This window comes from Phyllostomus hastatus, unplaced genomic scaffold (assembly GCF_019186645.2).
Source record: "Phyllostomus hastatus isolate PE091 unplaced genomic scaffold, TTU_PhHast_1.1 phas_scaffold_78, whole genome shotgun sequence".
NCBI lineage: Eukaryota > Metazoa > Chordata > Mammalia > Chiroptera > Phyllostomidae > Phyllostomus > Phyllostomus hastatus.
The window spans coordinates 96,345,940-96,372,705 of NW_025334041.1; the positions used below are offsets into that span (position 1 = coordinate 96,345,940).

At 32.5% G+C, this 26,766-nt stretch overlaps 1 protein-coding gene across 1 annotated transcript in view; it reads left to right on the forward strand.

The window, feature by feature from the left end:
* Positions 1-26,766, forward strand: part of FANCL (FA complementation group L) — a 55,474-nt gene that overhangs the window by 10,918 nt on the left and 17,790 nt on the right. The window contains exons 2-7 of the mRNA XM_045827467.1: positions 498-556; positions 2,157-2,217; positions 4,873-4,929; positions 8,559-8,659; positions 16,199-16,295; positions 21,039-21,107. Of these exons, the coding sequence (XP_045683423.1) occupies positions 498-556; positions 2,157-2,217; positions 4,873-4,929; positions 8,559-8,659; positions 16,199-16,295; positions 21,039-21,107 (444 nt within the window). The remainder of the gene's footprint in view (positions 1-497; positions 557-2,156; positions 2,218-4,872; positions 4,930-8,558; positions 8,660-16,198; positions 16,296-21,038; positions 21,108-26,766) is intronic.

Below are 26,766 nucleotides of genomic sequence, written 5' to 3' on the forward strand. Positions count from 1 at the left end.
GAAAGTATTTCTCTGATGTTTGTATATTTAGATTATTTAACTAAATATATTTTCATTTTATAAAGTATAAAAAATTAAAAATATGAAACCCAAAATGTATTGCATATTCCTATTTTACATTGTGATTTTTTCTTCTGTATTCAAAGTGATTTAAAGGAATTTTGTTCTTAATAAATTTATTTTCTAAAAAATAACATTAAAAATTTTTATGCCTACATTAGCAATTTCTTATGTTTCTTACATTTATGAGTGACTTTCTCTGTGAAAAGTCCTTAGTGTTTTGATTTCCCAATAATTACAAAGTTTCAGACAGCTATTTTACTTCAGATGCAATATTCTGTTGCTTATAGCTTTAACAGGTATAAACATTTGAATAAAGTTGATACCTTTTAGAAAATAAAAGAAACATTGCCTTTTTTATGTGATTCTAAAATTAAGTGAAACTCATGACATTAAGTTAAAGATAAAAATGTGAATGTTTTCAATATTTTCCACAGGGAAGAGATTTCCACATTAAAATATTGTTGCCTGAAGATTTGCAACTGAAGAATGCAAGGTGATGAGGTGTTTTGTTCCATGCATGCATCTTTGTGGGATGGGCAGTTAGTTAATCTGCTATGAACTGATTTTAGTCATTCAAGTTTTTCCTAAAATGCTTATCAGTTATTTTTTATTTTCCCAAGTCAGTGTGGATTTGTAAATGATTTCTCCTGGTCCTGAAGGGTTTTTCAGTGGTGACACATTAATTCTCTATTTTTTTCCATTAAAGCAGTAACAGCAATTGTGTAAGTTTCACGAACAAGTACTGAACAGAAGTATAAAGGGAGACTACATAAGAATTAGAGAACTGTTTCCAACTGCTGACTGATGTTATATTCTGTGTATATTCCGTCTGTTGCCAGACCTATATTATCAGATCAGTCCTGGTATAAGTTAGGTATCAACGTGGGTTGTTGGACAGCCTGTCAATGAATGTGAAGAGATGACACTGGGAATGTAGGTAGTGCCCCAAATCTCATTTCTGCTCCGAAATATGTGTAGGGATGCATGGGAGGAAGAATCCAGAAATACTTACAAGTAGAATTAACAGGATTTTGTGATGTTAGAAGAGGGAAAGAGAAATGTAGATGCTTTTCAAGTTCCTGGCTTAGATCACTAAGGTAGAAAAAAGGTCACTAGTGGAAAAATAGAAGAGAAATTGTTTTAAGACATATCAGGCATGAAATATCAAGAGGAACTATTTAATAGGTAGTACTATATTGGTGTGGAACTCCAGTGTGAGACCTGGAATGGAGATGTTTCTGGAAGTCACAGTAGACATGGGCATTGGGACTATGAGTATGGATAGACTTCCCAATGCCTGCAGGTGTGGGGTGAAACAAGAAAGCCAGTGATAGGCTCTTGAGGGCATACTAAAGGACTGGTAAATAAAGAGGACCTTGCAAGGAGGCTAAGGATTGACCAGGAAAGAGGAAATCTGAAGCCAAACAGAGACTTAAAGAAGGAATGGTTAACAGTGTTGAGTTGCAAAAGGATCATGTTAGATATGATTAGGTTTTATGTAGATAAAAGCCAGGTGTGTTGAGTTTTAACCTGTATAAACTACTTTGAAAAGTAGTGTTGGGAAAACTCAGAGAGGCATCCTACTTCTAGGTTAGTTAAGTCACTTCCCTAGGAGGGTTTCTTACCTAGCAATGTTGAGAGCACTGCTGGAGTGAGCCAGCAATAGATGAACATGAACGTACAACTAACACAATTAAAAGTCTGTATTCTTTTAGTTACATTACTCTGGAATTTGAAAATTATATTGCTACATACACTTTTTCAAATACAAGTTCTATATATTATGATCTAAACTGTTAGTTTTATTTAACCTACTTTGGATCAGAATCTAGTTCAATAGAAAACTTTGCCATGTTAAAACTTAAAAAAAAGATGTACTTTTTGCATATCTTTTATTGATTGCAGTTATTTATATTTTGAAATAAAATTAGTACTGACAGTTTGAAGACTTTCAACTCTATAAGTGGTAAAACTTTATTAACTTGCCAGAACTATGTTTATGTTATTCTTTTCTATGCTCATGCCTGTTTGTGTTATACTTTGTTTCCTATTTTGAACAATGAACACATTATTTTATTCCATTAAAATTTTAGATTACTATGTAGTTGGCAGCTGAGGACAATACTTAATGGATACCATCAAATAGTACAACAGGTAAGTCCTTCAAAAGTTTTAAGCAAGGATAAGAAATCACTAAGTTTAGTCTTTTTTAAAGACCTACTTTGCAGAATGTTGTTAACAAACTGTTTAATAGTTGCTAAATTTTATAGGTTTCACCTCTATGAAATATTGTAAGGATCCATAAGTTACATAAAATGTTTTGTCTCAGAATCCTTAGCACATCTCCAGGCAGCATTTGTGTTGAAACTAATTTCCATCCTTGAGATTTTAGGCCTTCAAAAGCATTCACCCTTATCCATATCTATCACTTTTTGAGTGGTTTTTCTGCTAAGATTGAATAGCGGTGGTATGAAAAAAATGCCTGGACCCATTTTGGAGATGTGGGATATCTGTGGCAAAGATGAGATTGTAGTTCTAGATTAGGAACAGAAAAGGTGTAGTGGAAATCATTTAGGATTACATGTGTACATAATAGGAGTAGTAAAGGCAGTATCGAGGTGCAGGCAGTGTTAATTTCATTATTCTTTTTTTTTAATTTTATTTATTTATTTTTAGAGAGGGAAGGGAGGGAGGGGGAGAGAGAGAGAGAGAGAGAGAAACATCAATGTGCGGTTGCTGGGGGTTATGGCCTGCAACCCAGGCATGTGCCCTGGCTGGGAATCGAACCTGGGACACTTTGGTTCCCAGCCCATGCTCAATCCACTGAGCTATGCCAGCCAGGGCTTAATTTCATTATTCTTTTAAAAATTATTTTATAACTAGAAGTTTGTACCTCTTGCCCACCTTCACCCATTTTGCCTACCTCCTAAACCTCAGTTTAGTTATTCTTAATGTTTAGGTTTCTGTACCCCAAAATTCATTTAAAGATTAGAGAAACGTAAAAACAAAATCACTATTACTGTAGCAACCAAATGTAATGAAATGGCTCTTGTGGAAAAATAAATTAAGTAGAACTGCATTTCATTTGTGTGTTCTTCCCTCCTATATTTTCTCAATCTAAAAAGGCAGGTTATTATCTATGATAACTGACAATGACAGAAACTCTCACATAAAGCATAACTAAACCACAAAGAAGTAATAGGAGATAAACTATTTGATTTGTAGATTATGGGCTGTCATTTCTGGCAGTATAATTACAGCAGTTTTTTACGGGGATGTTTAAATTACTTCTTTCTGTTTTCTATCCACTGCCCCCTCCTCATCCCCCATGACTATTTATATTGTACATTAAAGTTTAAGAAATGAATCTATTGAGATATTTAAATAACCTGAAAAAATTTAATGAAGACTGAGTATAATAATATCTGTTTTTTCTTCACCAATTCACCAAGGGGTTTCTAGAAAAAGTTCCAATTACTACATAATCTCTTCCCTATCCAGTTGGTCGTGTAGAACCCAGTATTAGTTGAGTCTTTGTTTTATTTCAAAATCTAGGTGAATATTACTATTCTTTTTTTGTATCATTTTTAACTAGTAAACATGGATCAGGGAGATCAGTAGCATTTTTCAGCGAAGGGCCAGATAGTAAACTTTTCATTTTAGTTGAGGACCTAAACAGGTACTCAACTCTTCCCTGTAGTGTCAAAGCAGCCATGACAAGAGTTAAAGGAATGGCTTAGTTTCATTGTAGTACAAATTTATTTGCACAAGCATGCATTGGCTGGATTTAGCCTCTGGACTGTAGTTTGCAGACCCTGTGTATAATTTATTACTCATCTCTACAAAACAAAGGGGGAAAGATATTGTATAGGAGAAGGAAAAGTCAAAGATTTGTTCTACAAGCATGGTCCCATTCAAAGCTATGTTCATATGTGAATCATATATCCCATGCATTGCTGAAATATCTTAGATTATTATTTTTGTATCTAAAAAGAGTGAACAAATCCACATATTGATTTTGTCCAGAACTATGTGGCTGTAGTGCAGTGTTTCACAAAATATAACAAAAATACAATATTTCGATTTCAGGCAGAGAAATAATAGAGTTTTATCTTAAGAAAACAATTTTAAATTAGAATTTTCTTTGCTTTCTTTTATTGTATAATTATTTTAAGAATGATTTCTAAGAAATGGAACCATGAGTCTTAATTATTCATTCTACTTTGGAGAAGTTTTTTTTTTTTTTGGCCATTTTGTTATATTTCCTTTACTTTATTAAAAGACAGACTCTTTTTTGAATTAATATAGATTAATTGTGAAAGAACAAAGGCTATAATCAGGTGGCCTTTAAGGTCAATGAAAAAAATAGATGGTATTATTAATAATTATTAATTAGTTGCTCTAGTTTTTTAATTACATAGATTTTCCTGATTTTTACATACTCTGCTATTATTTGTACTTTCTTTACTCCCATATCACTTTTTTATAAGAAAACAAGCAATATTAATGTGGTTTGCTAGATTTGCTAAACTCGATAGTAATCAGTGATGAAGAAGAGAGGAGTGTGTGACATTTTTACTAGTTGAGTTTATCTCACCAGAGTAGATTTTAGGGCTGTAATTACTCTTTCAAAATGAAACTGGTAGGAATAGTAAGGATGATGACTAATAGTCCAATTCTGATACTTCGATGATATAGATAAAGCTATTTTTTTTTCACATTCACATGGACGTATATTTTATTTCAGTTGCAGTGCATGGAATATTCATTGTACAAGTGAAATTAATTGAAAATGTTATTTTGATCTAGAGAATGAAGCACTCTCCTGATCTAATGAGCTTTATGATGGAGTTGAAGATGGTTTTGGTATGTGTTTTCTAACATAGTTACCATATTCTCTAGGTCTTGATTGCTTTTGTAATTCCTGTAAAAACTAATATAAGAATTTAAAACTCAACTTCCAAACAGTTAATGTTTAATTTTATTGTGTGCATAAATGTGGATGGTACTCTTCTTGAACTGTGTGAGGAACAGAACTGTTTGTAAGAACCAATTTAATTTTATCATAAACTGGGTATACTAGAAACTAGTCATGGGTAGATGATGAAGAAGTAAAATGTAGTCCTTTCTGTTGGAGAATTTAACATCTTCAGGGAGATTAGGTAGTACACCTAAAGACATAATACAATGTGTAAATAGTTTTGTATAAAGCTGTAGATTATTGAAAAACTTACTAGGCTTTATTATATATATACTGTACAGTTACTTATAATAATTGATTATTCAGTTAGTCAATTATGTATAAAATATTCTATAAACACTGTATTTTTTTTAAAACTTCTTGTTATGTAAGTTTTCAACAAAAACAAAAGGGAGATTATAGTGAATAGCCATGGGGCCATGATTTACCTTCAGCATTTAGGAGAAAGGAACTGGAGTATTTTTTTTATCTTTACCCCAGGATATTTTTTATTATTGATTTTAGAGTAGAGGAAGGGAGGAGAGAGAAGGGAGACACATTGATATGAGAAATATCGATCAGTTGTCTCCTGCATGCACCCTAACTGGGGATGGAGCCTACAGCCTATGTATGTGCCCTGATCGGAATCGAACCTGCAACCTTCTGATGTATGAGACAATGCTACAACCAATTAAGCCACCTAGCCAGGGTGGGACTGGAGTATTTTTAGAGAAAAACATGGACATTGAGTCCAGTCCTCCATAAATGTCATTGTATATCTTTAATAGCTAAGTGTTTTTTGTTTCTCTTTAAATATGCTATTCTGACCCCAACAAAGTTAGTGATAATTCCTTATAGCTGCTGTGTTTATCTTAGTATGCAGATAAGGTCCACACTTTATATTTGGTTGCTATATATCTCTTAAGTCTCTTAAGTTATAAGAGAAGCTCCTCTTTCACCCACCCTTTTTAAAATGCCATCTACTTGTTGAATAAACCAGATTATGTGTCATGTAAAATTTCCCACTTTTTGGATTTGGTTTATTAAAGATAGTCATGGTGTCTTTTAACATATTCTACTGTTTTTAATAATCTGAGAGTTAGATCTACAGGTCTCAACAAAGTTGGGTTTTTTTGTTCTGCTAATAGTACTTTGTGCTCTGTACTTCATATATTGCATCGGGAAGTACATGGTGTCTGATAGTTCCTCTTTTAGTAAAGTTAGGGTTGATCAATAGGTTTAGATACATCCAATATAAAGCTTTCCATCAGCCTGTCTTACCTAACAATATTAGCATCCAGTGATGGTCATTGCCTACATCCTCTGTTTCATCAGAAGTTACAAATGGTGATTTTAAAAATGGCATCATTCACATTTATTAGCTGAAAATCTTCTATAAAGAACTTGCCCTTATCTGTTATTTGTTGAGGTGTAGCTCATACTGGAGAGATAGGATAAGTGTCTATTTCTCTTTCTTTTCTTTCTTTTTTTAGTCAATTTATAGAATAATAAGTTGGTGCCTACAAACTGTCAAAGGTAACTAATGATTTTTTTAGTATCATTATGAACTCTAGCATACTTATATATTTGATTAACTTTAATTCATTGCAATTATTATTTTTGATTGTACACTTTTTGGTCAGTGTAAGCCCCTTCATGTTGGCTCCTGAGTTTTCTTTTCTTTTCTTTTCTTTTTTTTTTTTGACACAATCAAGTTTTGCTTTCTGCCACCAGTTAGCTCCAGGTTCATGTACTCATCCTATCCAGAACTGTAATCAGTTATTTCTCCAAAGAACCATGGTTTCTTGGTAGAAAATGGTTATTTGTATGCCACAGTCTAGAAACTCATGTGCTCATTCAGTAACTTCTAGGCTTTTTTAGTGGACAAAGCTAGGAAAAAATACTTTTTAGAAAGAGCAAATGTGAGTTCACATTAATATTTCCCATTCAGATTTGGCATTTTAGTGTTTTTATTTCTTTGATTTTTTTATTGCTTATATCTTTTTTATCTTGCTTTGAAAAATCTTTATTTTAGTATTAACATAGTTATTATTTTTGGTCTATTGGTCATTTGATTTTGAAGAAACGTTAATTGAACCCTAAAAATATTGAGTTAATCTCTAGGTCACAATATTCTATTTAGTACATTTGTTATTGCATTTATGAATAAAATAAGATACCATTTATTAGCTTTCTAAAGAAACTATGGACAGAGTTGGCAATATTATTACATATATATGACAGTATACCTAAAAATAGAAGAATTATTAGTTTATTTGTTGGTGTGTGTTATCAGTAATAAGGTTCCTATAATATAATCACCAATAAAAGTATTGATAACTAAATGAAATTAGTAGTTTCTGAATTTGTTCAGGAAATTTTACAAATCTCCCATGGAGTTTCCTAATAACAACTGGTCATATAGTAGCAGCTCAGTATAGATTTAATAAATGAATTAGTTACCCATATTTTTAAAAACTATCTGGGGTGTAGGTCCTTTTATTCCTGTTTTAGAGCTGAGTCACTGAGCACCTAAAGCCTCAAAACTAGGAAATGTTCAAGTTAGGATTTAAAATCTTCATTTGTAAAGCTTGTGTTCTCTCTACTATGCACTTTTGCTGCCTCCTTCATGAAGAATGTTTTTCTTCTCAACCTTTGCCTTTTTTCCTGTTACGGTTTTAGAATAGGAGTAAGTTGTCTGACCTAAGGAAGAAGTCAGGGTTTACAAATGTCATAAATTTAGGATTGAACTACTTTTTTTTCCTCTTCTTTTTCTTTTTTAAAGAGAGAGAGAGAAACATTGATCTCTTGCCTCTCACGTGTCCCCAGCTGGGGACCCAGCCCACAACCCAGGCATATGCCCTGACTGGGAATCGAACAACAACTTTTTGGTTCACAGGCCCACACTCAATCCTCTAAGTCACACCAGCCAAGGCTAAACTACTTTTTAAGTTATTTTCTAAGTTTCTTTTTACTTTCAATATCTGTGGATAGCAGTAACTAATATTTCTGAATAAAAATAGAAATTTCAGAGGAAATACTGTAATAGCTGTTATATGTATAAGTATGTGGTAATGAAGGGCTTTTGTTTATAAGATTGTGATTCATAATGAAATACAAATATATTAGTCTAAGCAATGTACTTAGAGTGTAGGCTTTTCTTTAAAGGTACATGTTTCTTTCAGTCAAACATTATGTCCACAGGAGTAGTAAGATAGTAAAGCCTTGGGGATGAGTATTTTTTAAAAACTTTTTTTATCTTTGATAGGTATTATAGTCTAGGAAAATATTAAGATCTTAAGGTTGAAGGTATAATATTTGACATTTTTATATGATCTTCAGTGCAATCCTTTAACTTTTTTGTGTCTCTGTTTTTTATAAGAAGTGGAATGATTCAGTTGCATTTTCTGTAAAAATAATGGCCACTTTAGTTAGGCACAAAGAAGATTATGAAATTGTGTTGTGTAATCAGGTACTAAAAATTCATTGTCTATCATTCCACAGCTGATTCAGGTTTTTTTTTTCTTTTAAACAGGAAGTTGCCTTAAAGAATAAACAAGAGATACACGCATTACCTCCTCCTCCTCAATTCTACTCAAGCCTTATTGAAGAGATAGGAATTCTTGGTTGGGATAAGTATGTCTATTTGAAAATATGTTTTTGTTTTTGTTTTTTTTTAAGATTTATTTATTTATTTTTAGAGAGGGGAGGGAGAGAGAGAGGGAGGGAGGAAGGGAGAGGGAGGGGGGGGGAGAGAGAGAGAGAGAGAGAGAGAGAGAGAGGGAGAGAGAGAGAGAGAGAGAGGGAGGGGGAGGGGGAGCGGGAGGGGGAGGGGGAGAGGGAGAGAGAGAGAGAAACATCAATGTGTGGTTGCTGGGGGTTCTGGCCTGCAACCCAGGAATGTACCCTGGCTGGGAATCGAACCTGGGACACTTTGGTTCCCAGCCCGTGCTCAATCCACTGAGCTACACCAGCCAGGTAAAATATGTTTTAGAAATGTCTTTTTCTTACACAGTCAATTTAATATATTTGCAGTTTTAGTTACTCTTTTTATACCTGTTTTTAGTCTGTTTTATTGTAATTAGAGTATCTCATATTTATTGTGGTTGTGAATTAAAAGGATATTATAAAAAATTGACCTACCAGAGAAAATACTAAATTTGGAAAAAGTAGCATCTTAATGTACACAGTAAAATATTACCATATTTTCACTGAACATAGCATATTTTTAAAACTTTATTTTTATTTTGTTTTATTTTACTGTTGTTTTACTACAATTGTCTCAATTTTTCACCCATTGTTCTTCACTGCCCCACCCTGCCCTCACTCCCACAGTCAATCCCTACCCTATTGTCCATGGGTCATTTATACATATTCCCTGTCTAGACCCTTCCCCTTCTTTCTACTCTTCTCCCCTTCCCCCACTCTGGTCTCTGTCAGTCTGTTCCTTGTTTCAGTGTCTCTCATTCTGTTTTGCTCATTTGTTTGTTTTGTTTATTAGATTCCTCTTATAGGTGAGATCATATGGTATTTGTCTTTCGCCACCTGGCTTATTTCACTTAGCATAATACTTTTCAGTTCCATCCATACTGTTGCAAAAGGTAGGAGTTCCTTCTTTCTTTCTGTTGTGTAGTATTCCATTGTCTATATATACACACACACAATTATTTTTGGGGGGTTTTTCATTCCTTCCTTTCTATCCTTCTGTCTAGAATCCTCCTGTCTAGAGAATCATCATTAATATTTTTAATTAAGATATAATTGATAGCATTATATTAGTTTCAAGTGTACAACATAATGATTCAATATATGTATATATTACAAAGTGACCCCCACAGTAAGTCTAGTTAACATCCATCACCATACATGGTTACACATTTTTTTCTTGTGATGAGAACTTTTAAGATTTACTGTCCTAGCAAATTTCAGATATACAATATAGTGTTATTAACTGTTGTTACATTAACAACATGCTGTACATTACATGCTGTATATTCCCATTATTTGTTTTTTAACTAGAAGTACCTGTTGACTGGTTTCACAATGCTCTGTCTATTTCTTGTTTGCTTTGCTTTTGTGGGTGGTCCTCCAAGGGTTCCCACTGAGAGTTTGGGGATATTCACTGGGACTTTTTCTCACTAGTAGGTTCTAAATTCTAATTCTGAGATTTTTAATAGTTTCCCTTTTCTTCATTGGCTTTTTATCCTCTTATCTATCACAGTGTATGGATTTATCAAAAGTTTTGATGGAAAATTGTCAAATTATTAGGCCAAAATCTCTGGTCCTACCTTTCCACCGGATTTCTCTATCTCAAGACTGCCAAAAATGCTGCTAGGTTTTTTTGTTGTTGCTACTTAAGAGTAGTTCTCAGTGCCCTTTGCCCAGATTCTTATTTACTTGCTTGTGTTCAGAGTTGGTAAATAGTCAAAAGGAAAAAATGGCTGGAAAGTTTTGGCTTATTTCTCCTCTATTCCCCCTTCTTCAGGACCTGGGCCCTTCAGGTCCTGGTTGCCTTAGTAATTATTTGATACCTTCAAACTTATTTTTTCTTTTCCCTTTCATCAGGTTACTTTAGTTGTTCTCAGTGGAAGTGCTGGTCTATAGCAAGCTACTCCATCGTAGGTAGACATGGATGTTACCTATAATTTTAAATGTACTGTTATGGTGATATTGAGGTTGATTATATTAATTTATGAGATTAGGCTTTATATGATAAGGTACCATTTCCAAATATGAGTTGAAATGGATGGAACCTTTAAATAAAATGTGGCATACCAATGGAGGGAAGAAAACAGAGAAGAGAGGTAATGAATTAAGATGCACTGATAGCAGTTCTGCTGAAGTTATTATGGTGATATTGAGGACTGGCTTAAAAGTGAAGCCCTTAGTTTTTAAAACATTTGGGGATGTAGGAAGGGATTGGAAAGGGAAGAGGAAATGTTTTAATTTCATTTTTGTTACATTGATAATAGTGAGTTTGAGGCAGTTTTCTAAGCGGTTGTATCATATTTGGAGTTTTATAGCACTTAATTAATGTTATGATTTAATTACAACCAGTAATAACTTTTGTTACATAACACAAAAGACCATAGATGTTAATAAGTATGATCTTCATTCTAAATTACTTTTATAAGTACTGTTTTTTTCCTCACGTGTATATCAAAATCAATAAATAACTGCAAATTATCTAATAGTGAAAAAATTGTGTTTCTATAAAGTAGTAATGTGTTGATGGTATCAAATTTAAACAGATTTTGCATTCAATTGTTTAAAACATACATGTGAAGCAATGAATTAGAACCACTCTGACAATAGCTTCTCCATGTTCATTTAATACATAGGACATTGGCACAAACATGGAAGTATAAAACTTTTATATTCCTTATAAAAACATAAAAACTTACATGAAAAGGAGCAGTGTGAGGGTTTCAAGAAAGGTGAGGTCCTTTTTGTTTACAGATAATGTGGGAAGGTTCTTAGAGGAGGTGGGTTCTGGGATAAGCTTGAAAGGAATACAGAAAGCCTTAAAAGTGAGGGATTGGTGGAGGTGAGACTGTAATGATGGAAATACACAATTTATTTCTGGACTTGGGAGTAAATCAGTTGCTCATGTAAGAGGATTAGTATCAAGGCCAGATGAAGAGTTGACTGATAAACTAAGGATTCTTTATATGCAGGTGTGATGGGGACTCCTTGAGTATTTTTGAGCAAGGACTTGATATGATTAAAAAGATGCGTAGGAAGATTAATCTAGTCACGGAAGCCAGGAGAGGTTGGTGTAGAGAAGAGACAGGAAGTAAAGGCACCAATTAGAGAGTTTTATTTTTAAATCTAGGTTTGAAGTAATGCTTAAACTGGAGAGTAGTGGTAAAAATGGAAACTTTGGTGCTTCATTAAATCATGAAAGTCTTTAGTCTGCCTTTTGATGTTATTACTATACAAATATATAGATATTTAAAGAAAAGAAAAACTATATAACAGGCTGTTGGTCAAAATAGGCACAGTATTTCAAGAGATAAAGCACACATTTCTTCTATTTCTTCTGCTGCTCTGTATTGATAACAGCATTCAGCTATTAACAAGAACAACAAAAAACTCCCTGAAGCTAAAGTATTAATATACTTTGTAAGTGTTTATAAAACTTAACTGTCATGTTTAGTGCCATTTTAGTTTTGCAAGCAGATTTACAAAGGCATGCAGCAAATAATAAATAGAAAGTGCTGAAAGTATATTTTAATTTCTTTAGATTTTATATGCATTTTTATATTTTTAGCCAATTTAAATATGCCTAGCTAAGTCATAATACCCAAACTCCTTCTAGATATAAATTTTAAAGTGATTTCATAACTTTAAAAGAATTTGAGCTTTCTAATGATGAGTGTTCTAAATATATTATTTAAATAAATTATTTATTTAACTGAGTAAAAATTTATTCTATATTGTTTAAATTAAGATACCCACCTTAACAATAAAGCAGAACATTTGAAATAGACTTTTTAAAGACTGATTTTTGTATTATTGTTGTAAGAGCCTCTCACTGTTTTTTCCCCTTTAATCTCTTTTATAGACCAAACACTAAATTATTCTTTTCTATTGTGAATAGATAGAAATATGTTTTTTTAAATTAGAATATAGGCTAAACTGCTATTAAAAAAGAGAGCCTCAAGTCCTGAATTTTTCAAACAAGATAGAATTTTATTCCTCTCTCATTAACAGTGTAGAGGTAGGCAGATGGTCAAGAGTGAGTACAGGTGGCTCTGTTCCACAAGGTCATCCAAGAACTCAGGTTTCTTTGATTTGTTTCTTAACTATCTACTGCATTGGTTGGTATAGTAACTACTAGCCACATGTGGCTATTGGTATTTATATTTAAAATAAATTAAAATTGCAGTGTCTATACTAGCTATATTTTACATCCTCCATAGCTGCATATAGCTAGTGGCTGCTGTTTTGGAGAGTGCAGATGCAGAATACCTCCATTATTGTGGAAAGTGCTAGTGATCAGAGCTGCACTAAGAGAGTTATTCTTGTCTACATGGTGTTTGCTGGCTCATATTGGCCTGTCTCAGACCTATTCAAAAGGAAGGGAGAGAGAATGAGAGGGGCAGTAGAAAAGAGAAGGCACAGTTTTGTTAGTAAATGACCCAAAAGATGCACATATCAATCACTTTTGTCTGCAGTCCATTGGCCAAAATTTAGTAATACACTGATACCCAAGGGCAGCTAGGGTTTGCTATCTGTATGGAAGTGATCCCTGCTAAAACTTAGCGTAGTTGAGGGCCCTAGGGAGACAGGGATTCTATTACCAAAAAGAAGTAAGTAAGAATAAATACTAGATCATATGGAGCAGTCCAGGTCACATATTCTCAAGGTATTAATAATCATAATAAGAATTCTTCCTGTCCCCGAAACAGAGTAGACAAATCAAGATGGGCAGAATGTGTAATTTTAAATGACCAGGCTGAGATTAACCTGAAATTATAAATGTCTTTTATGGTTTTATTTGACTTCTTAAAAGTTTAACAAAATTTTGTTAAACATTTTGACTTCAGGGATATGTTTTGGGCATGGCATTGTCTCTGGTGTGTTGTCCCCATGCCTTAAACTTTGTGGAAAGATGATAATCTTGTGTGATTGGAAAAAAAAACTAGAACTTTTGTTTATTTCTATCTCGATTTATAGATGTTCAATAATGGTTTGAACATTTGGATGAGGAGTAGCAATGTGAAGTATGAAAAGTACTAGTTGGTGATTTTGCTGTTTCTTTTTTTTCCCCACCCCTCTTGCGCTCTCTTTGTATATATTCATCATGATTATAACCTATTTAAGGCTTATAAAACAAAGCAGCAGACTTTTCCCACATTTCGTATCTCCAGTATTATTCTTTGAGACAAACACTCTGAAATATTCATGTTACAGCTTTCATATTTTTAAATAATATGCCTATATTTAATATTGCTTGATATATCAGCTTTAGGAATTACATACTGATTACTATAATTAGAAAGAATTAGGTTCCTATACTGCTCTCTCTCTCCCTTCTTCATTGTTCTTTTATTCTTCTATTATGGTTAATATTTCTTAAACTTTTTTCATGTCTATTCAATTAATGACCTGTATCTTTTACTCTCAATTTAGCAATTATGCATTTTAGTGTTCCTAATCTTTCCTCCTCATCTCTTTCCCCTTTCTACCTCTCAATTTTTGGCATCTCTTCCTTTTAAAGTAAACTGGTCAAATATATTTACATTAGTTCCTGTAGCTATAATTCTTTTAGCTTTGACTATTGCTGGATTTTTAAAATTATGGTTAGTAAGCAGTTTGATTTTTTTATGACTATATAATTATTTTTTATTGGAAGGTTTATGGTAGAACAATTACAACTTTTAACACAGCTTCATTGTTTGTAATTTGGTTTAAAACTTCATCTTCTCTTTTCGCTTTCTTATATATTTTTTAAACATTCCCTTAATTTCTTCCCACATATGTCATACCCTTTATTCTATAGACTTTCTTCTTTTTTCTTGCCAGCTATCTCACTTTTGGAACCCTTTTTTCCTGTCTTCTAATGTGTTTTGTCAGTCAGTGTTCTTTAACCACTTTTTATTTTTACAGAATTTGTTGAAAATTTGTTTTAGTTGATGCTATTTCCTTCTTGTTCTTTTTGTAACTGTGGGTTTATTTACACTTTTAAAATTTTTTAGTGAGTAGATAGAAGCATATGCATATGCTAATACAGCATCTTGAACCTGAAGTGTTGATATTTTCAAGAGTTAGATGCCCCTATATCTGACCTTTAGAATTGTATTGCTAAAACACATGATAAAGTCTTATGTTCTAAATTTTTGAGGTGAGGGGAATTTGAGGGGAAGAAATTAATAAACATTTGTACATAACACCTTTGATATTTTTGATGTAAATAAGCAATTTTTCTAGAATAAATTTATTTTTGTTTTCTAAGACCCTAGAGTTTTTATAGATTATGATTCTACAGATTACACATTATAATTTTATAGATTATAACATTCCTTCTGTTAATAAAAATTTTCTTATCTTTTAGTCTGTTGTTAAGATAGGTGCTTTTTTTAGATTTAGAGCTATTTTTCATTACAAACTGTTCCATTACTTTATTGTCCAGCATATTTTTTTTAAATTGACCCACTTTTACCATTGTATCTGGCCAGTGACTAAATAGCATGTAGTGATGTTAAAAAAATGTTTCTTGGGTTAGAAGACTAATGTTGGTTCTGAACTCTAATGTGTCTTACCATCAGTGTGGGTGATAAGGTGTGCAATACTTTTAGGCTACTTTTTATCTTTACAAGAGAATAGTATTGTAAAAATGTCAAAAAATATCCACATGCCCAGTTCACTAGTAAATGTACTACTAAATTTGAACATTTTTGGCAGTAGCTTATGCTACTCAAGGGACCATAGTTTTACAGAATGATATATTTCAAAGGGTATTGGTTTCCATTATAGAAAAATTCATGCATTTAGAGCAACTTAAAGCCAAAACAACCGTGCTTGTGCTATATGTTTAAAATATTAGTCATCCGGAATACATGCCCAGGTTAAGTGTCAGAAGCTATACATCGCACAAAAAGAAAATTTATTGTTAGGAGACCAGGCTGTACCTGTGCTTATACAGCATTTTCCTTGGAGGATCAATTTGAGTATATGAAGTAATATCAGCCAGATTTTTATAAGTAACATTATTGATAATAAAGGAAAAGTTCATCGAGGAGAAAACAAATAAAGAAAGCATAAAAGTCTCATACTGTATTAAACTACAGAAATGGATCAGAGAGTTTGACAGGAAGTTTAATGTGTACATAAGTAGAGGCTGACAGGAACATGCTGTGTGTGCCAAAGGTTCCAGTGATGGAAAACCGAAACATAGTGCTCACTGACCACAGCATGAGCCTTGACACACATTGTAAATAATCCAGAGATCTATGACTGCATTAAGCACTAGGCTGCTGTATTAACGGCAGTAAATCTATATAGCAGCATAAAGGGCTGGCATGCAGAAATCCCTCTGATTAATATTTGTAATGGATTAATAGGAATATAGCAAATATTTTTATTTTGAATCCCACCATCCTTCACCACCCCCCTGCCCAGTCCTGCCCTCCCCAGTGTGATCATTTTTTATTCTCTTCTACTCACCAGACTTGTATCTGCGGATTCTTGCTTCAGTACCATCAAGTTAAAAGCTGAAGATGCTTCTGGTAGAGAGCATCTAATCACTCTCAAGTTGAAGGCAAAGGTATGTGCTTCGTTAAACTGTTATTGTGGTCAGGGAATACTTTGTGAAATGACCTCTATGAATGTTTTCAATGTAAAGAAATGCTAGCTGCTTTTAAAAATACACATAACAGTAGTTTAAACATTTTATTTTGAAAAGCCTCAAAGAAAATTCGCCAGGTTTCTAAAAGCCTAAATATAATTTCATGTCACTATTTTAGTTCAAATTTGATCAAAATATAGACTTCATAAAAAAGAAATATTTCAATAAGATCCAGCAGCCTCAAAGTACCAAAATGTTATTTTTGTAATATCCAGTATAGAAAGAGTTGGGAGTTTCCACTATCTCAAGTAAAGTTTTACTGAAGATCTTTTGTCTTTAACTCTTACTATGAATTAATTACCTTTGTAGTTCTTATTTCTGACCCATTCTCAACCCTCAAACACAGACACACACACACACATATCTTTTTATAATTTATTTGTTTTGACTAAACTTTTTTTACTTCTATAATTTTAAGAATTTGCCAAGGTTATGCCTCTAGGTATAGGGCCCTATATTGTAGGCTGGTGATCTATAACTACTATTTAATTTACTGGCAAAAAACATAGGTGCCTTCATCTTTATTTTTTAGTTCTAGATTGTAAATTTTGAGAAATGAGTAGACTAAGCAAGTTTAGCATATTAATCATTTATTTAGTAATCACTAGGGAAACATTAGAATTTGAGAAAACCAGGACATCTTTTTTTTTTTTATTCCCAGGAGTCATCAATCAACTCTATTTCAGAAGATTGTAGTGATGAAAAGATCAATTGTGTTTGTCCTTTTAAAAAATGTGCCTGGCATTTAAGCTTTCCAGGAGAGAGAATTAATACGTAAAGCTGTACTGGATGACACAGAAAAGTTGATGTCGTACAGTGCCTCTGTATCAGACAAGTTGAGGAATTACTCTCTTTTTCTCACACACAGAATGTTTAGGTATAATTTTAAGACTCATGTGATAACTGCTAAAAAAAATTAGTGGACTAGAAATCTTATTTGTAGAAGAAGTTACATGGATATTTTGGTTAAAATAAATAAAATATTTTCCCTTTTGATTTTTCAAGGTGTGCTTTTTTTAAGACCAGGGAGAAAGCTGCCTTTATCCTTCCAAAGGTCACATATTGCCAGTGGCAAGGGTTCTGTCATTTCCTTCAAAGCTTTATTTGTTTATAATTGTACATTGATAAAAGTTGCTTTGCTACTATGAAAATCAAAATGAGAGATTTTAAATACATCCTGTCTTGATTCTGTTTTTTTCTTAATAGCCTAATTTTTGCAAGCATTTCCACTCACTGAACAGATAATGCTTTAAGTCTACACTGCCTATATCTATTCCTACAAAATTGTATTTTTAATTCCAGTTAATGATGTTATTGAGAGCCAAATGTAGCAACTAGTCTCTTTGGTTTTTCTAATATATTCACAAGGTAGATAAAGAGACACGTTTCTCTGGAGAACATTTTTAAGTATTTTTGCAATATTGGTATCTGTGAAGCACTACCATAGGTGCCCTGGCAGGAGAGAAGAGAAAGCTTTGAGTTGAGAAAGAATTAAGAAGAAAAAAATGTTTTTTTTTCTTTTTTAAAAGACAGAGTAGAACTAAATGAATCTCATGATGGTATGATTTACTGGACTCTTTAATTGTCTATTTTGTTCAGTTTTGATAGAGACAGACTCAAGTTCTCTTTCAAATGTGATAATTTCTTTTCTAGCAATATCTGGGTCTGGGATTGTCAGTTAAAAGTAGTGACTAAAGCTGAAACTATGTTGAGAGTACATAATGCAAAATCTTAATCCAACTAAATTTTAAAGGTCAAGCTGGTTTTTTTTAACAAGCCTTAAAGCAGGCTTATTATATAAATACAAACTTTTTTTTGGATGCATTACAAAGAAACCTATGTGTTTTAGTATTTTTATCTGGAGTATATATTTCCAATTCTGCCCATTCCCCCACTGTCTCCAAAAACCCTCTAAGAAAAAAAAATTAATTTTGACTAAATTCCCCCTATTAAAATAATGACCTAAATCAAAAATAAATATGATGAGGGAAATAGTTATATTCTGTTGTTTTTATAGGTGTATTTTTATGCAATACTTACAGTATATCCTGAACTATGGGATGGAATTATCTTTCCTTGAAAAAGAAGTAGCTTAGGGCTTTCTCAGCTTTGGCAATGATCAGAACTACTTGGAAAACAAATGCCAGATGTGTATCAGAGGCTGGGCACTCCTGTCTCTGATGGCTGTTTTTGTAATCTGTGGTTTGTGTGTATTCACTTGCCTTACCTTTTGGGTGGTCGAATCACAGAACAGTTTGGGTTAAAATTTTTCTTAGAACTATATACTAGAGTCTAAATATATTACATGTGACAGGAAATATACTTTTATCATTTTATAATTGTATTATTTTGTAGTTACTGATTTGACTGAATTGGTTAAAGTAAAAATTTTAAAAGTATATATTAATTAAAAATAATTACTAATTTTTCAATTCATATTCTTTTATGTGGCATTTTTATTGTCAGAAGTGAAACTTTTGACAAGTAGTTTGTGGTAATTTTATATATACCCCTACTAACTGAAAACTATCTGCATTTTGGTAGTTATTTTTAGTTAGCTATGTTATAGTTACAAATGATTCCGAAAATGAATATCTAGGAAAGTACTTAATAATTTATGTGAAATTATCCATATGTATATAAATTTGTGCTTTTTTAGGTTCTATGAAGTTATGCCGAAAATTTGTATATAAATAAAATTGATCTTAAATGTGAATATAATTAACACATACTATATCTAAGCATTTAACTAATAATAGATATACAGCAAAGACACCTACATATAGATCAGTCTAATTTATGATTGTATGTTTACATAATTGCACATGAAATATATTTGAAAGATACTTATCTCAGAAACTGTCTCACATTTTTGTATGTGAGATCAGATTTATTATAATCTGCTTTTTTGCTCAACTATTTATTAGATCTCTTTCTATGTCAGTACATACATACCATATACTGTACTGAGTCCTACTGAAATATAAGACCATATACTTTTCAACATAATGAGTTGTATGTACTTAATGACTTCCAAAATCATAGGTACTTTACTTGGTTTAGTTACTATAAATACAGTAAACATTTCATTAACTTCATACTCTTACTCAGGTTGGTGATTTCAGTTAGAGAGTTGACATTGTTCATTGTCAGCATCAGTGGGAGATAAATAGCAGTAAGTCAAAGCAAAATAGATATTCCAATTTTGACCCATGGAGGTTTTAAGTGTGCATTATTAACTTTACGAAATTTAGCATTTTAGAGGGAAAAGAGATTTTATAACACTTTTAGTTGAATTTCATCATTTTTACTTATAAAACAAGTTTTCTACCTTGTCCAAGATCACACAAATTAGCAGAGCTGAAAACCAAAGAAAGCTAAAGTCTCTGCCTGCGTTCACTTTGAGATAATCTCGTGACTTATAAAAATGTCATAGAAATTTTTTCCAGTGATTATAGCAGTTACACTCTTAAATACATCATCTACTTTAACTGTCTGAAATAGACCTCCCTCCTTAATTTCTGCCTAGCCTTTCTTCATTTTCTTTTTTCCAAATTAGAACATTGTTAAATTTTATATGGTTTTCTATGTACTTGCCTTTGTGTTACCAGTTCTATACAGCCAGATACCATTAGTCAGAGTCTGTAAGTTTGTTTTCAGCCAAGAGATTGTAACTGAATGTTAATTCATTTTAGGGCATTGACTTCAGTCCACTGGTGTTATTTTTCAAATACTTTAGCGATAATTTTTGTTCCTTTTTGCTTCATTCAGCAAAGTAGGGAAAAATATGAAAAATTGAGTCTAAAAATTATCTTAAACATTCTGTCAAATGAGAGAAAGTTTTCCTAAAACTAAGTTTCTTTTAGCATTGGGATACATTTAGTTTTTTAATGGAAAGAAATGAGGTTTTTAAAAAAATTACAGACAACTTTGAAAAATCCAGAATTGCATTTTAGAGAAATCATGTAGTACAATTCTCTAGTTACAAAATTGATTTTAAGGAAAACTGTGTTTTGTCTTTACTTAAAAAACTGATTTATCCTAGTGACTATTACTTTTTGTATAAAACTTTTGGAAAGTTAATTTTCTATTTATCAACTATGCAAATCTTTTTCTGGCTTAAAACTATCACTTTCATTTTTCCTTAATAAGCCAGAAGGCATTTTATTGTTTCTTTTTATTTATCTTCTTACTAAAAGTAATTATTTAACTGTGGAAAATACGTCGTATAATTGATAATTATATTTTTGTACATTTCTTGATTCTGATACTGACTCCTTAAATAGTAACTGAGGCTGTTTGAGATTAAATTTTAAACTAAAAGGAAACTAATACAAATTAGTTTGACCTCTTATTTTGAAGATAAGAAACTGAGGTCCAGTGTGGTTTACCCCTCAAATCACATTAGCAGCTGACCTAACACTGACCTAATTCATTAAACTGATTCCATTGTACCGCCAAATCACCAGACTTTGTACCTCCTGAGTATAACTTGACTATTAATCAGTTCTTGACATCTCTTAAACAGTAGAATCAAAATGTTTATATATAATAAATTACATTTATAATACTTTTACTAAAAATACTCAGTCTTTATGAAATACCTCATGTGAAATTGTCACATAGAAGCAAAAAATAACCAAATTTTATGCTTTTTTGTAGTACCCTGCAGAATCACCAGATTGTTTTGTGGATTTTCCTGTTTCATTTTCTGTTTCCAGAACACCACAGGTACATTCATAAATTCATTTTAAGTAGCTAAAAGAGCATATTCTGTTTATTCGTAAGTGGCCATTATAGGTAATAAAGTGATTTTTTTAGTTTTCTTTAAACATTTGTTTATAAACAGGACTTTTAGAGTGCTTCTTTCATATTACCCAGCAGTTGATGTTCATTTTTCTCTCTGCACACACATAAACACATGTACACACCTTCCAGCCTGTAGCTCTTTATGCTTCAGTTAAGATAAATATGAAGAAGCTTTCTTGACAGAAAGTTTCCTTTAGATTTAAATTCTAAAGGATTCTTTATAAAGCAGTGATCAGTAAGGGGAAAACTGGGTGAAATTTTTCAGATTGCTAAAACTTTTAATATTGATGACATAATATCAGAGAATCTTTTTCAAAGGAGAGTGGATTATGACAAAAATATAATAAACCTTGCCATTTCAAGTCAGTTTTTATTGTTTTAAAGTGTTTCTCCTTCATTCATCTTTGAACTTAGACTATATTCTTTTTGTATATGCTTTGAAACATTCATACTTTGAATAAAGAATATGGGAGATTCTTTCTCCTGCTTCTGTCAATTGGATTTCTCAGTACATTGATGATACCTAATAAGAAGCACATTGTAAATTATAACACTATATAGGTTTGAGGCAGTATGCTTATTAGTAGTGCCATCATCAGTATTACATGTGTGATTTCTAAAGATCTGGCAGAATATGCAGTTACATTCAAAGGACAACCTAGTGATGATGGGCATGGTCCTTCTTTCACTACTAAATCATATTAGTTGAAAACAAATGAAGAGAACATTTCTGTTCTTGTGCAAAAAATAAAACTGCTAGTGACATTTTACAAGTATTTTCTAAATAGAGGATACCTATTGTTTTGTTATGAAATTTTGATCAGTTCAAGTGAAACTTTATGCTTACAATTTATATTACAAATATATAAAGTAATTATCCTGTATATGAAGTTAGTTAAAAAAAATAGCCTAACAGGATTTAAATAGTCTTGTAAAGGTTCACATGTCATTTTAATTATACATATATATTCAAAAATTATTTTTCTCATTTTTTTCTTAAAAAAACAAAGTCTTCATCCTTTCAATGGGAATTGAGAAAAAAGCAAACTAAAGGAAAGGAAAAACCCTGTATTTCCTTTTGGTATTCTGTTATATATTACCAATATATAAGAAATACTATGTTGAGTTCTTAAAAAAAGAATTAGAGTTGTATATAAATTGTATACCTTTTTTTGTTTTTAATATACATTGTCTATTTGGCTCTATAAGCTTTATTTTTGTCTTATGTGGGATTATGAGATGACATTGTACTTAGATTGTATTACTCTTTACAGATATGTTATCTCTAAATTATACTTTAATACTTATCTAAACCCAAGATTGAAGAATGTTTTTCGATGTTCCTTAGTTTTTTAACTTGTATGTAGATAACTATACAAGTTTCCCCCAAACTTGAGCCTGAAAAAAAGTTTACATCTCATCCTGGCTGGTGTGACTCAGTGGATTGAGTGCTGGCCTGCGAGCCAAAGGGTCACCAGTTTCAATTCCCAGTCAGGGCACATGCCTGGGTTGCAGGCCAGGCCTGGTGCCCAGTAGGGGGCGCGGGAGAAGCAACCACACATTCATGTTTCTCTCCCTCTATTTCTCCCTCCCTTCTTCTCTGTCTAAAATAAATAAAATATTTTAAAAAAATAAAATTTGCATCTCCACAGAAAAATGCGATTTAGCAAACTTAGTTTGTGACTCTACTAGGCTGAAAAGTCTTTAAAGAAATTTTAAAAAGATTTGTATCCCTACTTAACACTAGTTCAAGTGTCTTGCACGTGTAAGTATGGAGTTAAGGGTTTATCATACTAATTCAAATTAAAGTTTTAGATTTAATTGGGTCATATAAGTTTTCTGTTTTGTACTAGCTCCAAGAAAATAGAATTAATTAGTAGTAACTGGAATGTTACAAATTATTTTTTAAGTTATAAACTATACTAAAATTTTAGCAAATCACAGATAAAAATTTGGACACTTTTTTATCCACAACTCAAATTTGACAGATGTTAATATCTTGTCACATTTGCTTCAGTTATATCTCTTCCTGTTTCTGCCTCTCAGGACTAAAATGTGTTTGGAACAACTGAGACTTGACCCTCTTTTCCCTCTCTCCTTTCTTCTTCATTTACTTCTTTTTATTTTTAGATGTAACCACTTCCCTGAAATCAATGTGTATCGATGTGTATTCATATTTTTGCTACATTTGTTAATGCCATATTCTGCATGGCACTACAGCCTGACTTTTTCTGAGGTTTACCAATGATCCATGCATGTTTAATCATTCCATTATATGAATCTACTAGTTAATTTATCTGTTGCCCTACTGATGTGGTTGTTCACAATTTTACTAAATGTCTTGCTGCAGTGAACACCCTAACGTGATTGTTTGTACACATTAGACTCTTAGTGTGTGTTATGCCTAGAAGTAAAGATGCAGGATTGTTGGTAAATGCACCTCTTTGAGATTACTAAACATTGCCAGTTGCCTTCCCAAATTGGTTGTATGTTTCCACTCTTACCCAGCAATGCATAGTATGATTCCAGCTTTTCCAGCCCCTTCCAAGTCTTGGTCTGGTTTTATTCTGACCTTAATTCTTATCAAGAATGATAAGTCATTATTACAGTGCTTATAATCTTAGCCTCTTTAATTTTTTTCTCTATTATAAGCCTTTCTTCTGTATTTTAGATAATTCTTTGTTATTTTGGGTTGTACGTATATTCTCCCTGTGGCATGTCTTTTAACTTTGGATATGAAATAGTTTTTCAATCAGAAGTTTAACTTTCAGTATGGTCACATTTATCAGTTTCTTGCTTGTGATTTTGACCTTTTTTTTTTTTTGTCTTGAATGGAAAAATTTTGGATATCTTGTTCTGAGAATATATTCTATAGTTCTAAAAGTTATACTTTTAAAATATTTAAATAAGTATTTAAGTATAAGATAAGAATTTGCCTATTTTATATATGCTTATAGAATTTGGATGTGCCATCTTCGTTTATGGAGATCAGGGTTGGTTTCAGTTTTTCTTTTATACATGCCATTTAATATTAGAAAATTTTCAAAATATAATATTTACCTATTCTTCTAAAGTATGGATGTACATGGTAAGTATTTTGGTGATGTTAACAGGGCTATGAACTCTTCAGTCTTTAGACATGATAAGAGTATTGATAATGTGTTTTGAAAGCAAGAGGTAATATCAGAATTTTTTGCTGTTTTTTGGCCTTTTTTTCATTGACTTGTTGGAAAGAATTCTGCTTATGGGAGGGTTTTTTTTTTGTTTTTGTTTTTTTTGCCAATTGTTAAACAGTTGTTCTTAAGCAAAATAAATGTTACTATTATAGTGTAATAACAAATTTATATTTAAGAGACAGTAGGTTATAGATAACTTGATCTTCAAAAAATTCCTTGTCTGCTTTCATACCCTTTTTCTTTGGATTCAGTATTTCTGGACTTTAAACTTGGAAGATCTTTATTTTCCTTTCTTTTTGTAAAATAATAGACGTGGCTTTGTGGCATCCATATTAAAAATGGGTAATTTTCCTTATGGTCCCTGTCTTCCTGCTGGGTTGATAATGTTTTGATGTATTTTTCTTTTGCTCTGATGAGAGGTCTGCTGCTGCTGCTCTGACATATTCATTTGGATGAATAATTATAACTTGCACAATGTCAAGCTGAAGATGGTAGGGTTTTGTGCGTCATGACAAGCCTAGTAGCCAGTGCAGGTGTCTCACAGCATGATCAGCAACAGCCAGTGTATTCTGGCTCAGAGGAGACATTTAGAGTAGTAAGAAATCAGCACCAAGGGCAAGGCTGCTGCTACTACTGCTGCTGTGATATGTGCCAAAGAAACACAAAGTGCTTCTCAAAGACAAGTGACTGCACACCTCTTTTCAGCTATTTACTTTGTTTACTCCATTGAATTTTCTTTTATAGATTTTAGTAAATAATGTGAGAGTATACTGTGATTTTTATCTTATTCTACTTTCCAACATGGCAAATGCTCCAAAATGGATCTTTAACAATCTGCTGTCTTTTGGACTTTTACATGCAAGTCATATATGTGAGTATTGTTGACTAATGCGACTGTAGAAGTCCCTAATGTAAAATTTTAAGTGCACTGATGTTGATTCTATAAAAAACAAAATTCATTTTCTCCAGGTCGCTGACCAACCCGAAATGGTTGTTAAAATTGCAGTTACCTATAAATGTGCCATTAAATACAGGCTTGGTGAAGTATTCTTGCCAGAGTGGTTGGAATTTTCAGATTTGGTATGATACCGTAAGCAGAGGTCTTTATATTTTTAACATGGAAATCTCATATTCTTGGAATAATGCCATGAATGCAAGAAGAACAAAACTAATGATAAAGCCTCTGGCTGATAATCTGGTGGTGAACGAAGAATTTGTAATTAAAGGAAACAGTTCTATTACATAGCAGGGAGCATGATCCATTAGTTAGAGCAGCAGACTGGCAGTTGGGTATCCTAGGCTCTGTTTACAGTTCAGCCATTGACTTAATTGTGTAACTTCAAACAAGTCACATGACTGCCATTTACCTCAGTTCATATTTGTATGGAATAATGAACTTTTTCATAGAGATGTTAAGAAAAATAAATTTGGTTTAAAACGACAAGGGGGGAAAATCCCTCAATATCCACTGTGAGAATCTTGTGGAAATTCTTTTCTGACCTACTAGATTATCTTTCTTACCATTTTTCTCTTTGCTATCTTTGTTGGAGAACCCATAGTACTAGATTTTTGTTCACTCTTAAGTTGGTTAATTAAAAATGCTTTTATCTTCTGGTAATCTTGTTATTGCCACAATAGTAAGGATAAAAAGACATCACAGCAATCAAAACAAAGAAATTTCATTCGTTATGGAAATACATGATATTGTTTAAAAAAAAAGCAATGTGGACTTACTGGACTTAGTAACCTGTTAATTGCCGTTTTATTCAGTAACATTTTTAAAGTATATTTTATTGATTATGCTGTTACAGTTCTAATTTTTTTTCCTCTGCTCCCCTCTGCCCAGTACTCCCCTCCCTTCAGGAATTCCCCGCCCCTCCACTTTAGTTTGTGTCCATGAGTCCTGCGTGTAAGTTCTTTGGCTTCTCCCTTGCCTATACTATTTATCCTTTAAAGATTTTAAAGAGGGACAGAGGGAAGAGAAACATCATGTGGTTGCCTCTTGAGCAACCCCTACTGAGGACCTGGCCTGAAACTCAGGCATGTGCCCCGACTGGGAATTGAACCAGTGACCCTTTGGTTTGCAGGCTGGCACTCAATCCACTGAGCCACGCCAGTCAGGGAAAGGGCCCTTTCCTATACTGTTCTTAACATTCCCCTGTCTATTTTGTTCCTACCAATTATGCTTCTTGATCCCTGAACCATTTTTCCCTTTCTCCTCTTTCCCTCTCTCAGCTGATAACCCTCCAAATGATGCCCATACCTATGATTCTGTTCCTGTTCTAGTTGTTTGCTTAGTTTCTTTTTATTTTTCAGATTCAGTTGTTGATAGTTGCAAATTTGTTGTCATTTTTTAAATATTTTTTTAGCCTTACTTTGTGTAGCTCAGTGGATTAAGCACTGGC